The sequence below is a fragment of the Gekko japonicus genome, unplaced genomic scaffold (assembly GCF_001447785.1).
Source record: "Gekko japonicus isolate JY-2015 unplaced genomic scaffold, Gekko_japonicus_V1.1 scaffold1625, whole genome shotgun sequence".
In the NCBI taxonomy this organism is placed as follows: Eukaryota; Metazoa; Chordata; class Lepidosauria; order Squamata; family Gekkonidae; genus Gekko; species Gekko japonicus.
This window is the reverse complement of record NW_015160260.1, coordinates 188,959-207,061: the sequence shown is the minus strand read 5'-3', so window position 1 is coordinate 207,061 and position 18,103 is coordinate 188,959. Positions and strand designations below refer to the sequence as shown.

The following is an 18,103-nucleotide window of genomic DNA, read 5'->3' as shown; positions in this document are numbered from 1 at the left end:
ACTAACGCGCGACTGCACGATCAGCGTCGGGTTGAGGTTCCGTAGAGCTCCCGTGGTTAGGGGGGAGGTGCCAATCACATGACGGGGCAAAGAAGCGGAGCGGCCGGCAAACGGGGTTGTGTTTGTTTTTTTAAAACTGAAATGTGTGCATGCTCCATTGGGTGCTTGTGCGCATCCATGGAGACTTGGGGGGGGGGGAAACCTTTTTGCAAGGGGACATGGGCGGGTGCCGGAACTACCACCGGGAACGCGATCAGATGCCCGCCCTTGCCCCGCGGTTTCCGGAAACTAGTACCTCCGAGGTACTAGTTTTTTACCCCGCATCTTCGGCGGGAAGCCTCGGGTGCGCCACGGGAGCTCTACGCTTCCCAGACGTGGCGGTGAGATCGCGCCCGGAAAATCCACCTATCTTCCGTCTCTCTAGCGTGCCTAATGCTCCGTGTGACCGGGGCCATGGTAAAGTAAGAAATCTGAACATGGATCCCCAAATCCTGGTCTGACATTAACCACTATAAAAGACTGGTTCGCCAACATTAGTTCACTGAGAAGCACCCCACTCAATCCTCCCTTTTCTCTGATCAAGCTTGCACATTTAGAGATGTGTCGCTTGGAAGGTTCTGTACAACACTTTGAAATATCACTGGGCCAAGGACAGGACTTGCTCTTGGGCCTCTGTAGCAAGACCAACACAGCTACAACAACTATGGAACCTGGAACTTGCTATCACAAAGCTGATTTCAAAGCTTTCGCAAAAGAAGAAGTTCTATCTACAAGAAGCTGCATAAGGTACGAAAATAACCCAGAAAAGTAAACATGAGCTATAATGTAAAGCCCTTTCCATCTAGTATTGAAAAGTGAGTTTAACACATAAATCAAAGGCTTCAAGTAACACATTACATCCTGCCCCGCTTCCATGGCAGCAGGATTGTTGTCTGAATTTCCCACAAAGGTGTTCAGATAAAAGCTTAATTGTCTGGCAATGGAAGTAAAACCTCAAGGCCTGTGAAGCTTCCAGGACTATCACCAGTGCCAAGAAGCCTCTTTTCAGACATCTTCCAGTGAAAACCTCTTTACACACATACCATTAAGTTGCTTCTGCTCATTTTAACATCCCTGTGGATACAGACAGCCAAATCAATCAGATCTTAACATGGATGACAGGATTTCCCCCTTCACTGCTGTTAAGTGGAAGGGTGTCTAACAGAGTACTTCTCCCACAGGTTTAAGGCTTTGGTGAGGAAGAAATGCAACTCCACATAAGCAAAAATTGCTCATTAGTCATCCAATTTACTCTCAGGCAAGTCAATCACTCCAATCTTTGCATTCATTCACTAGGAAACAAATGTCAGAAAATGACACAATAAATATTACCTGCCACTGTTTGGTGACCAGTCTAAAATATCAAGATGTAACCTATAAAAATAACTTTATGACTACAAATAGTACCTTTTAAAATGTCTCACACATCCTACACATCCACTGCTCAAATTATATCAGCAGCACACATACGCACCATGTCCTGGTAAAACAACTGCACAAGTCTGAGAAAGGGAGATGGCCAGATGCAGATGGGCTAAGGCCCTCTTCAAAACATTATGCAACAGCTGTACACAAGCAAACACTCATCAGGCAGCTTCACCTACCGAGCAAAACTTCATAAATTAGAAGGCTATTTAGAAATACAGAAGTCTCAGAAAGCTCTTCACAAGGCACGAGCACTAAGATGGAACTGCAGTGAGAAAGCTGTGCAAGTTACAATTTTATACATGGACTACAGTGCAAAGATGTCCCAGAGTTTAAGTTCTAGTAACCTGTCCAGGTTAGAAAACTAAGTTCTACAACTACTCAGTTTAGACACTTTCTTGCTCTTTGATCACTTGTTTTTTGACAACAATTCAAGGCTTGAAAAAATATCCTTTTTTAAACCAGTGGACTGGCAATAATTATTATCACAGCAAGACTATAGATTTAAAATGTTCTAAAGAAACTCTTCAATACAATGTCTGTAATATCTAAATTCTGTTTCTTATTCACAGGAGTCATATGCCACTTTTAATGAAGGAGGAGGAGGAGGAGGAGGAGATTGGATTTATACCCCGCCCTTCACTCAGAGTCTCAGAGCAGCTTACAAACTCCTTTCCCTTCCCCTCCCCACAACAAACACCCTCTGAGGTAGGTGGGGCTGAGCATTTTCCAGAGCTGTCCTTGAGAGAACAGCTCTGACCAGAACTATGGCTTTCCCAAGGTCATCCAGCAGCTGCAAATGGAAGAATGGGGAATCAAACCCAGTTCTCCCAAATAAGAGTCCACACACTTAGCCACTACACCAAACTGGCTCTCAAGGCACTCAAGGCACTTTAGAACTTTTAACAAGACATAGGATTGTCATAGGCATCAAGATGCACTGGAGTTTGTTTTTAAACAAAAAACTAAAGCCCAGATTCTAGACACTCAGAATGCTGTGGAAAGGGATCACAAATCATCATTAAAAAAAACCTAGACTCAATTAAGTAGAACACTGATTCTTAAGATAGTTGATATCTAGAACCAAATTATCTAATACTAGGAATAAGGCTCGTTGTGAAATAAATATGAGCTCTAGAAAGAGGCTCTGAGTGGGTGCCCTGGCCTTGGGGCACTCAAGTGTCAATTTGCTGTGGCAACCTCAGCAGGGCATAATGACACAGAACATACCATTTTCTCCAGGGGAACTGATCTCTGCCATCTGAAGAGCAGTTGTAATTCTGAGTGATCTCCAGTCCTCACCTGGAGATTGGCAACAATGGTTTCCCAGGAGGAACTGGCTGGTTTGGAGGGTGGAGTCTATGGCATTTCACCTGAGGTCCCACCCCTCCTCAAACTCCACCCAATGCAGGCTCCACCCCTCAAATCAGTAAGACACAGGGAGGGGAAAACAAACTTGGCCCAAAAACTGGAATCAAGAACCACAAGGGTAAGAACGAAGTCTAATAAAGGGCCAATATTAAAAACCTAGTTTAAACTTACATTACTCAAAAATACTTGTATTTATTAGAAAGACAGTTAAAAACAAATATGGGCCCAATGAAAGCCTCGTTAAAAAGTTCAAGTGGACTGAACACAAGGACCAATACAAATGACCTGACGCATTTCCGCCCTATTGGGGGCCTTCTTCAGAGGTCAAACAGTTTGAAGTACATATGTTACAATATTACATATTACAATAAGATAAACCAACAAGTTAATACTGGACCAGGAAAAAGAAAGCTGTAGAAAAAAAGAAAATTGAATATGAATAATCACTTATTTTTTAATTTACAGTGTAGTAAAAATGGCTATATTACTTACTTAAGCAGCAAGATCAATAGGCACAAAACAAAGATGTTAGTGAAGCCTCTAAAGATTAGAGTCATGTGTCTGGTGCCAAATGCACAGCTGCTGAATTAGAACATCTAAAAAATAAAATATATTTTAAAAGCTAGTGTAGTAAATAAAAGCTAATATAATAGCTGGAATTTAAAAAATCAACAATTTAAAAATTACCTTTCAAGTCTGGTTCAAAAAGCACCTATGTGGCTTAGTCAGAGCTAGAGTTTCCTAGCTTGGTTGCTTAGCAACAGCCACTGAGGGAAAAGTTAGTCCTACAGGAGCCAAGAAGGAGAAATTCTTCGTCAGGAGAGACAGCCATTTTGCAAGGTTTTTTTCTGTGAGGGAAGTGTGCCCAGGCTGGCAGTAGACGGGGGAGAGGAGTGGACCCAGCCCCCAGCCAATGGCATGTGAGTACTCCTGAGTGGTGGTTGATGGGCCAATGGCTGATGGAGTGCACTGCACAGCCAATGGGAGAGCTGGAAATGGCCAATGCATAAGGGAGTTATATGTATAGGATTATTCTTTTTCTTCAAAATGCTTGGCACTCCCATTTTAAAGGTAGGCCTTCTCTCATAATGTTTTGTACTGAGGCTACATTTTACTGCCCAGGAGCCTCTTTTTTCCTGATCACCTGTCCTTCCTTCTGTTTTTTGCTTCTCCTTCACTCAAAGCACAGGAAAGTTAACAGCTTTTTTAAAATAAAGACATATTCAAAACAAGGCAAAGTTTTCCACATGGAAAATTTCTAGTCATTCAGGGAGAGGACCCAAACACACAATTTCAAGGCCCACTTTTGTCAACTGAATACAATACTCTCATTGTTTTTATATAAAACTAGGAATAAGGCCCATTGTGGAAATAAATAAAACGAGCTCTAGAAAGAGGCTGTGGGAGAGTGCCCCAGCTTTGGGCACACAGTGTCAATTTGCTGTGGCAACCTCAGCAGGGTATAAGGACACCATTTTCTCCGGAGGAACTGATCTCAGCTACCTGAAGAACAGTTGTAATTTTGAATGATCTCCATCCCTCACCTGGAGATTGGCAACAATGGTTCCCCATGAGGGAATGGCTGGTTTGGAGGGTGAGTCTATGGCATTGTATCTGTCTGAGGTCCCACCCCTCCTGAAACCTCACTCTCTCCAGGCTCCACCCCTCAAATCTCCAGGAATTTCCCACCTGGAGTTGGCAACCCTATCAGGACTGGCCCCGGGGCTTCCAGTCAATGGAACAGCGATGGCGGACGCTCTCCTCACAACGGAGGAGGGCGAATCGCACACCAGCGGCCTGGTGGGGTGCCACCTGAAGTGACACCCCCGCTTTTGAGGGGTAGCCTCTTCTATGGCAGAATGCCAGAGAATTGAGGCTCCCCTCCGCCCCGACAGACCAGTCGCTGAGTGGCCTTCGGGCACAAGCTGGACTGACCGGGACAAGCGTCGGAGATCAAGCGGAATGGCATAAAACTGAGCGTGGTCAGATAAACTGGCCGACAATGAACGTGAGTTCTACATAAAATGGAGTAGTTTGAAAAGCAACCCCCCCGCGCGATCAAAAACAGAGATTGCAAAGAGGGATGCCTCTTTTGCAAATGAGCGGTTAACGGACACGAAGGGGGAGAGGGGAGGAAGTAAACCGAAAGTGTTTTGTGAGACTTATCTGAATCGCAAAGTTACTTGGCGAGTTTTCCAAGTTTTGTGGGAGCGGTAGAAACTGTAAACAAAAAGGGAAAGATAGCGGCCCAGCAGAAAAAGTTTAAAACGAAACCGGGCAGTCAGAGTCCAAGGCCGGAAGAGGGAGCAGATGTCCTCAAACTTCTGGCGGATATGCTCAAGCTGGTGATGGAACAACTCGATGGTATTAACCAGCAATTGACTGTGATGAATAAAAACTTTGCTGCACAGCAGCTCCAGCTGAACGAAACAAAGAAAAAAGTGGAACAGGCAAACAAGAAAATTAAAGAGATAGACACCACAAGCAAGAAGTTGAAGAAAAGGATGGGAGAGGTGGAAATGAAGCAGAATTGCCAAGAGAACCGAGTTTTACAGCTACAGATGGAAAAAGTTAACATGGTTCTCAGGTTTCAGGGGGTTCCTGAAACAGACCGAGAAGACTTGAAGGTGCTTAGTGAAATTATTGCTCCAGCAGTAGGCTTAACAGCAGATGAACTTGTAAACAAAATGGAGATAGCCTATAGGGCATACTCCAATTACATTAAAAAAAATAGCCTACCTGGAGAAATAGTACTCAAGTTTGTAAGAAGACAAACTAGGGACACCATTTTAAAAGCAACTTCAGCAACTCCACTGAAAATGGGAAATGTAATCATCAAAACTTTAAAGGACATTCCATTTGAAATTAGCCAAAAGAGGAAAAATTACAAAGACCTAATTTCTTTTCTTCAAACAAATGGGATATCGTATAGATGGGCAGTTCCAGAAGGTGTCATCTTTAAAATCAACGATAGAAGAGAGAAGATAGACTCCACTTTTAAAGCTAAAGAATTTTTGAGACGCCAGCTGGGGACAGAGGAAGAGTCCAAAGAGGAAGAAACGAAGTCGAGTGACTCTGCTACCTCGGGAACAGAAGAGGACTCTGCGGCAGAAAAGGGTGCAGGACCTGCCAGAGCGGTATACGATTTCAGAGACAGAAAGCCGAAGTAAAGGCAGAAGGACTTGGAAAATGGCCTTTTGAAGCACAGAAAAAGATGATCAGAGATTTCTCTCATAACAACTAATAAAATAACATATGAACAGCGAACTGTTATAAGCAAGAAATCTACAAGCATATTGTGACATTAACTCTAACAGTACTAACATTTTTACTAACATGAAAACATCTCCTCCTCTTGGGGTTTTAGTTTAGTGTGGTTTGCTTTCCTTTCTTCTTAGCTGTAGTCCCTTCCCTATTATTTCTTTGTAGTTTTTGTAGTTATGCAAAATAAAAAATATCCTTCCAGGGATTAAAAAAAAAAATGGACTGGCCCCGATGAGTTTTCTCCCAAAGGCTAAAATAGGTGACAGGACCAAGCTTGGTTGCCTACCAACAGGCATTGAGGGGAACGTAGGGTTGCCAGATCTAAGTAGGGGGGTGGATCCTGTGGAGGGCAGCATTCGAGGGGGCGAAATAACTCAGCAGGGTATAATGCCATAGGGTCTACCCTCCAAAGCAGCCATTTTCTCCAGGGGAACTGATCTCTGTCATCTGGAGATCAATTGTAACAGTGGGAGATCTCCAGGTCCCACCTGGAGATTAGCAACCCTAGGGGAAAGTCAGCTGCACAGCAGGGGTTTGAAGAGAATGGTTTGATGACTGCTTGCCCACCTCAATAGCCAGCCAGCCATAGTGGAGCCAAGCAGGCATGAGCTTTCAGTTTATTCTGACAGGAAAGTGGCCAAGCTGGCAGTGGGCGGGAGAGGGGGTTACATGGAACTAAGCTTGGTTGCCTACCAACAGCCACTGAGGGAAGCAGCAGAAGTGTCTTTGTCAAGGGAGAGAGCCATCTGCCAGTTATTCTGAGAGGCAAGGTGGCTACAGTGGGAGTGGGTGGGGAACAGGAGCAGACCCAGCACCCGGCCAATGGCACGTGAGAACTCTTGAGTGGCGGCTGATAGCCCAATGGCTGATGGAACCACACTGCACAGCCAATGGGAGAGCTGGAAATGGCCAATACGCTAAGAGAATTATTATAGAGAGATTTACACAATTATGGAGCACACACACACACACTAAATGAATAAGGCAGAACTGTAGGAGTAAGCACACACTATGAACCAATAGGACATAAATCAACAAGGGTTAAATGCAACCGTCTTTGCTGCCCTGCCCCTTGGGGCAGCCCTTGTTTTCCCGCACTTTTTGGACTTGGGGCAGCTGGGAACTGTAGGCCAGCAGATGAGGAAGACCCATTTAACCCAGTGAGTGATACCCCTGCAGACTCCACTCTGGAACTACAGCTCAATTAAACCTTATGGGGGAATATTTTAAACAAATAACCACATGGCAGCCATCTTACGAACACAGGAAACTACCATTTCATTACACCTACCAACAGCCACTGAAGGAAAAGTTACTTCCACACAGGAGGCAAGCAAGAGAAGTGTCTTCGTCAAGAGAAAAAGCTGTTTGCGAGTAATTCTGACAGAACATTGTGGCTGAAGGGGGAGTGGGTGGGGAAGAGGAGCAGACCTAGTACCCGGCCAATTGCACACGAGTACTCTTGAGTGGCGGCTAACGGGCCAATGGCTGAGGGAGTGCATTGCACAGCCAATGGGAGAGCTGCAAAGAGCCACCCCAAAACACAATTATTATATAGAGAGATATATAGGCCAATGCTATATTTGAATGAAGAAAGATGTCATCCCACCAACTCAAATCACTGTCAAATATAGTAACACAAACCATCCATTTTTCCTAATTTTTTCACTAACTGTAACCAGTGTTCCCTCTAAGCTGAGTTAGTGTGACCTAGCTCACAGTTTTTTAGCCTCTGGCTCACACGTTTTTGTCTTAGCTCAGGAAGGATGGCTCCAGAGCAAACTAATTTATGCAGTAGCCAAATCACTCGCTCACAACCTTAATGCCAGTAGCTCACAAAGTAGAATTTTTGCTCACTAGACCCGACAGCTTAGAGGGAGCATTGACTGTAACTAAGTCTCCAATATAGCTGTTCTCTTTTAGATAGGAATATAGGGTAGTGCTTTCAACCTTTTGAAGCAAAGGTTTAAATGGTTTTTTTAAAAAAAAAAATCCTTAGAATCTCCATGGTCCAGCAACAGGCTTTAAATTTACAGAGCAACTCTGGCTTTCTTAATAGTTAAGTCATAACTAATCTGGGTTAAGTTATCTCAAATCTGTACAGAAAGAGCACTATGCTGGAACAGACCAAGGTCCATCTACTCTACTATTTCTTTCCAGAATCCCAATAAAGAGCAAATAGTGCACCAAAATACTATCTTCTGCCCACTCCTGATTTAGACCATGCACAATTAAATATTTTTTTCCTGTGATACAATGCCTTCCAAGTTAACAGGTAAGAATGCTTGTGTTCCCACGCTCCCCCCCCCCAACGCCTCCGTAAGGATTCATATATACTAGCCATTACTCTACAAACTCCAGCCCTCAAACTGTCCACCCAAGATTCTATATCTATCCAAGCTTCAAGAAACCAAGCAAAAGAATGAATACCTTTCAGTAGCTTTGTAGACATCAAGCTAGCTACACAATAGCTAATGTGTGCTTGCTATTGCACTCTATTCCCACCAGGCATGCTTCCCGCCCCCAAGCGTCACACCACCGGACTGACTGGTAAGCTATGACTACTGGGGATAGGGTAGCTGTCCTTGGCATGACTACCTTTCCATCCTATCAACAATGGAAACCACAGTTTAGATTCATAGGAATACCAGCCTCCAGGTGGGACTGGGGATCCCTTGGAATTACAGCTCATCTCCATACTAGAGAGATCAGTTTCCCTGGAGAAAGCTGCTGCTTTGGAGGACAGACTATGGCATTGTACCCCACTGATGTCCCTGTCTGCCCTAGGCGTCATCCCTAAATCTCCAGGAGTTTCCCAGCATGGCAACCCTAGTTTTAGAAACACTTGAGTGCCAGAGTGGCACAGTAACACAACTGTTTTGTTTGGGGAATACAACTTTCTGAATAGATGTTTGAAAGCAGCAAGATGCTACCTGAGCCTGGTCATTTGTGCTCGTGACTTGTAGAAATTACTTGCTTTGGATTGTGCTCGATTTACTACTCTTGGTACTCAAAAGGCTTTCTTCTTAACAACATGTCTGCACTTTGAAAGTATGTACACATTTCTGAAAGAGGTGTGTGTGATTTAAGTACCTTATTGGTTGCAGTAGCACTGGATCCTGGGACCACCGGCACATTCGTCACTTGCACTGACAAGTAGTTGTTGTCTATGAGAGGCCAGGCCCCTTCCACTTTACATGTCTGAAAATGATCCCTAAAAGTCCGCAGATGTGGATCTCCAAACAAGCCACAGAAAAGGTAAGTTGGTGGTGTTTGCTCTCCTCCCCGATGGTCTCTGGCTCCGTGGCGGCCATTGTAATTACAAGGGTCATGGGTAACCTCAGGATTTGTAGAGGATGTTGGGCCATCCTTAGAACAGTTTCTCTGACTCATGAGATCACTGATCCCCAGTACAGCAGAATGGTAGACCAGGTTTCCACGGCAGACTTTGGAATTGCGGTAGGTGCAAGCAGAATACGCACGCAGCGCTTTGCAGAATTCCAAATCAAAGCCATCAATGGCAGAGTTTAGGTGAGCAGTTAGCGATACAAAGTCCGTGGTGCACTTCTGGATTCGACATGGTGTTTGCAGTTGGCAATCCCCTAAACACAAGAGCAAAAGAAGAAACATCATTCAGCATAATGAGCTTCTCTACAGCATCAAAGAGCCCACCATTGCGAAGTTAACCAAATGTGGCCTCAGATATCAAGATATCAAGATTGGAGTTGATTTCCATTCAACAAAGGCATGCTCAAAATGAGGTTCATGATCAACAAATCACTCAACCAAGCTGATGGCTACTACATAAGACAACCAATTCCCAATGTTGTGTCCATTTGCTCATAACTAAGGCCCCACTGAGTTCTGTAACATTTTCCAGTAAGCATTCCTAGTATTTCAACCATAGGTGGCTTGTAGATAATATTTTTAAAGCATCTAACACACATTTTCTAATTTCTTTTTAAAAAAATTAGAATATTTTAAAACCTATTAGGTATATGGTTCAAAAATATCTCTCAGTTTAGGAATAAACTCCAAGCAGATCTATGTGTAGTCTGTGCACGCACACACACAAACACCACTACAGATAAAACCCTTGGATTTTTAAGAGTGATGGAGGTTTGCTGCACACCATATGCATTATCTTTACACATTCTTAAGACTGGGAGGCTTTTGTTTGTACACCTGTGTGCTGTGAGGAGGTGAGATCACAGTACAATCATAACGGCGTCGCATCCTTCTAAATCCACTAAAGCAAATCGACTTAGAATGGTGCAATTCTGATTAGAATTCCACTGCTAGCATCTTTATTCTACTTGCTGATCTCCGATTTACAAGCCATCTGGCATTTTTTTAAAGAATGTAAAGTGGGTGACAAAGTAATAGGGTAGGGGGGGGGGAAAGGCACGGAAACTGTACATAGATAGTAAGGTGGAGGGTAAAAGGAGAGTGGAGGAGAAGCAAAGAGAGTCTTAAACCACATCCCCTTTGGTTTGGGCTGCAGGATTCTCTGTTCACAAGCTTTCCTAGTATGAGCCAACTTCAGTTCACCCAGCACTCCTTACACTGTTCCGCCCTCACGGCGGAGCACTATGAGGTGGAACAAACTGGGCTTTGGGGGCTCTTGTCTTATAGAATGGCGTTCTGGAGACTGCATGCCGAACACCTTTCTAAAACAAATTCTAGGGAGGACCTGCAAGGTGACACAGTACATTTTAAGACTGTGGTATACCATTGGCTATTGAGCAGAATTTTGAAAATGATATTGTTTAAACTGTTAGCCAGCACGATCCTTTTAGAAAAGTCAGGTTAAAATAAACTTACAATGGTTCTCCAGACACAGAGGAAGCATTCTGCAAATCTCAAAGGAAGTGAAAGGAGCAAAAAAAAAAAAAAAGAAGCAAAAATTGCACACACTGTCGGGACCGGAAGCTGCAGGAATGGATATGCAGCTCGCTTTCCTTCCTGGTTGGAGCCAGAATGCTTACTCTCTTTATGAAAGATGAGATTTCACCCCACCCAACTGCCATAATTACTTAAAGACACACTTAATATTTATTAAGTAAAATCACATATTGAAACTATGCCTTGTAGCCTAAGGGGGAAACAGACCCATGAAATGCAGGTGATAGATTTACAAATCCATTCACATAAAACCATAGCCTCTACTAGAGTCATACAACATCATGATACGCTGGACTCAATCACTGCCTGTAAAATCCCTCAAATCTTTCCACAGACTGATGCAGATATAACTAGAAATGAAGGAACAGCACACTTTCTCCTAAACATACAAAGCCCAGCCAAGCCTCTATTTTACACAAAGCCCATTAACGTCAAGAGATCTGGGAAAGAGTGTCTCTATATTTAACAGTCCTTCCCTCCTGCCTCTTCAGAAAGCAAGTGGACAATAGCCAATAAAGTGAGAAGGGACAGAGGGCATAGCCCAGTACCCTGTTGGAAGGTTCTGCTGCTCACTTTCACAATGTTACTGGGAATTTTACATCCTGCCAACAGCGCTGTGCCCTGCAACTTACAAAAGACAGATTTACATTCTTTGTATGTGTTCTCATGGAGTCTCTTAAATTGTTTACACAGAAGTTTAAAATATCAAGAGCTTTAAGACATGATACATTTCTCATGGCTCACTTTCCTGAAGTTCCATCAAAATTGACAGGAATAAAAATCATTTAACCTGGGTTAGATTACATTCCTGTATTCTAAAAAGTAAGAATTTTGATGTTTTGAAACCAAAAAGCATTGACGTTTTCTTGTTATAAACTGACTGTCTCAAAAGTGTTCTTCAGTACCTTTTAATCAGAACTGAATACAATGATTAAGAAATTGATACAAAACCTACCATTCAAAGAAAAACTATGTCAGAACAAAGTTGACCTACTTTTACCTGAGAAATTATTACCTATAGTGTGTTTTGATACCCACATTTTTTTTTTGGGGGGGGGGTGCTAACCAACAATTAAAAAAAAATTAAAAGGCTAATCCTCTAAGCATTAAGGGGATCTAAATTGCAATTTCTCATCTCTGCAACAAGTGATCAATAGCTTTCAGCATCCCTGTGACAGAACCAAGAACCAAGAGATAGGAAAGATAAGAGGAGGTAACCGTAGTGTATGTACATTCTGAAAGTGAAACTAACATACAGTATAGGGCTCCACAATTAAAATACATTCTGAAAGTGAAACTAACATACAGAGGAATTTCACATTACCCTTTTTAACCCGTTTTGAAGCCGTTTTTGATCCGTCTTAGACTAAACCAGTATAGGGCTGCCATTTCACACATGGCTTTCCTCTTCTGGTAAAGAGCTGGATCTGAAGCGGTTTGCCAGTTCAAACTGCATTGCCTTTTCCCCACCGTTTTTTGCCCACACAGGCGAACTTCGGCTTTTTTTTTAACATTTGCTTTAGAGCGTTATAGCGCTATAACACAACACTCCAGGCATTCCAATGGGGTTGATAGAATGCTGTTGCATTATAGCGTTATACCGTTATAGCGCTATAAAGCGAACGTTAAAAAAAAGCTGGAGATCGCCCGCATGGGCGAAAAACGGCGGGAAAAAGCACATTGGAAACAGGAGAGGAAACTGAAGACTACTTGAAAGCGGTTGACAGGTAAAACGCTTCAGAGTTTGTGTGTGAAATTACAAATATATTCTGCTAGGGAACCGGTTCTAAAAAGGTTCTGTCTGAAATGACAGACCAGAAACCATTTGGGAACCGTTCCTCTTCCAAATTATATCGTCTGTCTGAAATTCCTCAAAATCTACTGTCGTTTTATTTTTTCACATGCTCACTCTCCAGGTTAGGTATAAGGGGAGAGTATCAAAAAACCAGAACACTTAGAACTCCCCATTCCCCTCTTGCACTCAAGCCAGATTAAGCTTCTAAACCTTCTAAAATGGAATTCCAAGCTTCTCATCTTTAAGAATAGGACTGATTGAAAATCTAGCCATATTCACTCAACTGTGCAAAGTCACTGCATTTCTATTACATTGCTTACTTTAAAATATGCATTTTGAACCACACAGCACATTTTATCATGTCACAATGGAGCACTTCCAAGTAGTATTGTCGTGCATTTTGTTCTAAAAGCTCCACTCTTGCCTATTTTACCCAGGTAACATCATGGCTATGTTAAATGAACAGACAGTCCAAGGACTTCACCTGGGATCCATGGTTCTCATTAGAAGAGTGTGTTTCTTTTACAGGTGTAAAAATCAGCTGCGCTCATTTTTGTTAATCGCTTTTAAACTGTAACCAATTAGAAGAGTAGGCATCTGTGTCGGATGTAAACGGAGCACAAGTACACACCCCATGCCATTTCAAATGCAGCCTTTTCTCCAATCCTCCTTCCCTCCTGCAATCATTTCTACCTTATAATTAACTCGTTTCCATGGACACCAGAAAGCAATGGCACCTTTCAAACTCCGATTAAGCACGAAAAATTCACAAGGGAACAAAAACTATGGTAATCAGGGTACCTGGATGACAGTGTCATCAGTGTGCTTGAAATGAGGATCAGCATTACTTATACTAGGATGCACAGGCTGGTCCAATAAAGAGCCAGGCTCTTGTTGCAGAGGCCACCATGACACTGGTCTCAGAGAACCTCCTTAGACTTTCAGGGATTTTGGGGGGGGGGGAATGGTTTGAGTAAAAATAATAATCTGGCCTTGTCCTTTCATAGAGCATGTTGCCTCCTGTCCCTCAGAATCAAGTACATTTCGAGGTTTCTGTCCTGAAAGGGGGTGGGGGACATATATTAACAGGCCACGTTTACTTGGAAGTATGAGCTGCTGAGCCCAGTGGAACTTACTTCCAAGAAGTGTAACTGGAACTGCAACCTTGGTACATAATCACGAAGGCCAAGGAAAGACACAGCATTGCTTCTCATTTCAGAAATGCACACTCAATAGGAAATCTTTAGTGACTGATAGCAAAGAGATTCAACCCTGGTTTGGCTTCTAAGATTAAGACTATATCAACTGCAGCTGAAATTTTAAGCATGTAAGTGTGATTCTCATACTCTGATGCCATTAGCATGACCAGAAATACAAACAAACAACGTAACGGATTTCAACTTAGCTAGTTTTCCAAAGACGCATATTAGTATTAAATTTTTACCTGATGCTGAGAGACAAGAGTTTTAAAACTGCACAAGTGAGAAAATAAGCAGTGTAGGTGTAATAAAACATATGGCTAGCCATCTGCAAGGGAGGGGGGAAAGCTCTCTGCTGAATCCCCTTCAATATGCTATGACATCACTCCATTGCAGAGAGTCACTGTGATGACCACGTCAGGGAAAAAGTTGTTTTAACAATTCTTGTTGTCTGCATAATAAGAAATTTTTTTAAAAACCCAACAGCCACTTTTAAATGTCTTTTCGAATGTCACAGCCTTGATGCACCATCTTGCACCTATTTGGTTGACGTGCCAGGCTAAATCTGGGAGCTTTAGGTTGGACTCCCCACTGTGCCATGGAAACTTCCTGGGTGACCCTCGGGCCAGTCATACACACTCAGCCTAACCTACCTCACAGGGTTGTTGTGAGGATAATATAGGGTAGTGGTGGCGAACCTATGGCACGGGTGCCAGAGGTGGCGCTCAGAGCCCTCTCTGTGGGCACACATGCCATCACCCCAGCCATGTGAACTAAAACTGAATCAGTTTATTCATAGGTGATGGCCAGAACCAGAACACTGTCAGTCATGTCTGAATTCTATCCAGAACTGATCACCACCATAACCACAATGGTTTGGCTCCACAATTAAAACACACGTTAAGAGTACTCAAGCAATATTTACTTTTGATTAACAAAGAAAACTAAGCCAAGTTATTACAAATAACCAGTCTGCCCAGTAAGAGTACCTGATCTTTTATCAAGTTATAGTCTGTCCCAGTTCCAAACACTTAGAGCATATACTGAAATCACTAGATTTACACATGGTATATTTGCTAGCTGCTTTTCCACCAATACGCAGATGAGCAAGACACTGTTTTTACACCTTACGCAAAATCAAAAACCTTCCACTTCTGCATTCTTGCAGAATTCTACAGGACTCATTATTTCAATCCAGAGAATGCCTTCTGTACAACCCCTTCTGTCCTGAATGGGCAATGCACAGAGGTACCTAAATTTCAGTTTCTTCATGATCAACATATAACAAAGCTTTACCAGTATTTGCTCCAGGACTAATTTTGTGAACAAAAATAGAAGTTCTAAATATTACCAGTTATTCCTGAATGTTTAATAAAGAAAGCTACAAAATTCCTTTGCTGTTTGTTCTCAACCGAGTTGTTAGTATTAACTATCCCCTTTTGTAAATAAAGCAAACTTCACACATTTTACTACTGCTGGGCTAGTGACTTACACACCACCAGGGGAGGGCGGACCGGGCGATAAGGGGGCAGGTTGTTTGGTATTACAAGTTGAAAACACTCAGTATATCTGGGGTTAAATGTTTGTTTATGTTACTCACAGGAAGTCACATGTTTTTCATGTAACCAATGTTCTTTAGCTGTAGAATACCCGGGAATTTTCTCCCTGATCTAGGAATTTGATTGGGACTAAAGTGTCAAGGTGTATTAGCGTTTTATGGCTCTCTTCTCATCTTTGTTTGGTGTTCTGAAGAAGAAGAAGAGTAGCCATAATCTCAGTCTTCTAGTTTTGTCTTTGTAGAGTAAGGATATAGCAGATTTTGCTCTGTTGTTATTTTCATCCCAGTTACCCTTCCCATGCTAGAATTTAGTAAAAACTTTATATTTTAATCACACATGGACTCTGAGTCTGAATTATTTTATTCCGGGACTGCTGGACTATCTTATCTCTGCTAAATACCATTTTTTCAATATCTCACTATCACCCTACAAAGGTTATGGGCCCAGATCGCTTCAGCTGCGCCAGATAGCTAAGCGGAGTGCGCAGCCAGACTTTGAGTCAAGAAAAATCATGTGTGCTGGAGTTTTCTAACACAGAATTTTATTTTAACTCACATTGGATTTATGAGATTCAGACAACATCCTGTTTTCTTCATGAACTTGTGGGACCAGACTAGCTGCCTGTCTTTCCAAGTCGGAGAAGCCTGTAGTGTTTGATCTGAGTTTGTCTTCTTCCCGTGCTGAGCGAAAGGGGGAAAAATTTGCGCTACTGAACGGAAGCATCTTCTACAGGTTTAATCCCGTGCTCACAAAAGATCGCCTGTTGTCCTCACCAATCTCAGGTTTCGGTAACATATTAAAAGGATAAATCATTATATCTGCAACTAAGAATCTTGCTTTTTTCAATATGCCCACCTTAGACTCAAGTAATTTCTCTTGGTGGAAGAGATCAGTAAAGAATGCCCTTCAGGCTCATGGAGCAGTTTCCGTGCTAACTGAAGACCCCCCTGCTCCAAGGGCTGCTCTCGAAAAGTACAAAGGGTGTGATGGTTTTGGAATGTCTTTAATTATGGGAACTGTAAATACTACAGATAATCAGGAACGTGCACGTCCACAAAACAAATGATGTTGAAGCTTGAGCAAACTTATGCTTCGAAAAATGATGCTAATCACTTGTTCCTTTATCAAAGATTAATAAATGCAAAAATGAGAAATGGTGAATCACTACTTAAACATTTGAATTATATCATGGATGCTTATAATGCAATGAAAGGTATGGAAGGCGCACCAGGGGGAAAAGCTGTTATTGCTGTAATTCTTGTTTCTTTAACCAGAGAATATTTGCATGAAGTGGCTGTTTTAAAGGGGACAAAAGACTTAAAACTGGAATATGTGTTAGCATATCTAAAAGATGAAGGACATAGATGTGAAATGTCCCAGGCTACAAATGACTTGTCTGTACTCAGCATAAAGCCTGATTATAAAAGGGAAAATGCCACACCTGTGGGAAATTTGGGCATATAGCAAGACATTGTAGATCAAAGACTTTACCAGAACAAAGAGACTGTCCCACATTTTACCGCTTTGAAACCAGACCCCCTAAGGGGCGTGGCCAAGGAAAGCCAAGTGGTCACTCTGAGAAATGAGATGTGTTTGTTATAAGAGAGAAACAGCAGAGAGCTGATGTTGTGAAGCAGAACAGTAACATGAAAACTTTGTCTGTCACTAAGAGAAATGATGAGCAAAAATTTGGCGTGAAAAGGGGATTTAATGTGATGCTTGAAGAAAAGGGTGGTTTTCATTACCTGAGAAATATTGCTGATACTGATTTAGGTGAAATGGAAAATGATGGGCTAGTATGCCAAACCAGATCAGCTGAATGCAACCATAAAGACTGTCTATTCGCATGGCATGTAAAATTTGCACATAGAAATGTGAAAAGTGTGGAAAAGTTATTGAAGGAACGCAATATTGAAGCAGAAGGATGTGATGTCATGAGAAATGGCTGTGATATTTGCCTAAAGTCTAAAGCCACAGCTCCCTCTTATAAAAATAGAGCTCATGACCCCAATACTAAGTTTCTAGAGTGTGTGTACTCTGATTTGGTTGGTCCAATAAAGGAATCTGCTGGTGGCAACAAGTATTTTGTCAGTTTTCTGGAAGGAAAATCCAGATATGTCTATACCTACCTGCTTAGGAGCAAAGATGAGGTGCTTGACAAGTTTAAATGCTATGTTGCTGCTGTTAAAAACAAATTTGGCAAAGTGCTGGACGTGCTGTTCACAGATAATGGCACAGAATACTGTAGCAGTGAGTTCCAAAGATTCATGGAACAAGAAGGAATTGAACATAGGACTACAATTCCTTATTCTCCTCAACAAAATGTAACGGCAGAAATGGCACGTTCTATGCTAATGCAATCTGGACTTTCAGAGTCTTACTGGGCAGAAGCAGTCCACACTGCCGTCTATTTGCATAACAGAGTTCCATCAAAAACTACCAATAAAAGTCCTTTTGAATTATGGCATAACAGAATGCCTGGACTTAAACATATTTGAGCCTTTGGATCTAAAGTTTATGCACATATATCAAAGGAGAAAAGAGGC

General features: G+C 42.3%; 1 protein-coding gene across 3 annotated transcripts in view; it reads right to left on the bottom strand.

The window, feature by feature from the left end:
- The window catches only part of RGMB (repulsive guidance molecule family member b), a 46,973-nt gene that overhangs the window by 16,051 nt on the left and 12,819 nt on the right, over positions 1 to 18,103 (bottom strand). For all 3 annotated transcript variants that reach the window (XM_015414751.1, XM_015414759.1, XM_015414767.1), the window contains one exon: positions 9,193 to 9,701. In XM_015414751.1, coding sequence (XP_015270237.1) covers positions 9,193 to 9,701 — 509 coding nt within the window. The remainder of the gene's footprint in view (positions 1 to 9,192; positions 9,702 to 18,103) is intronic.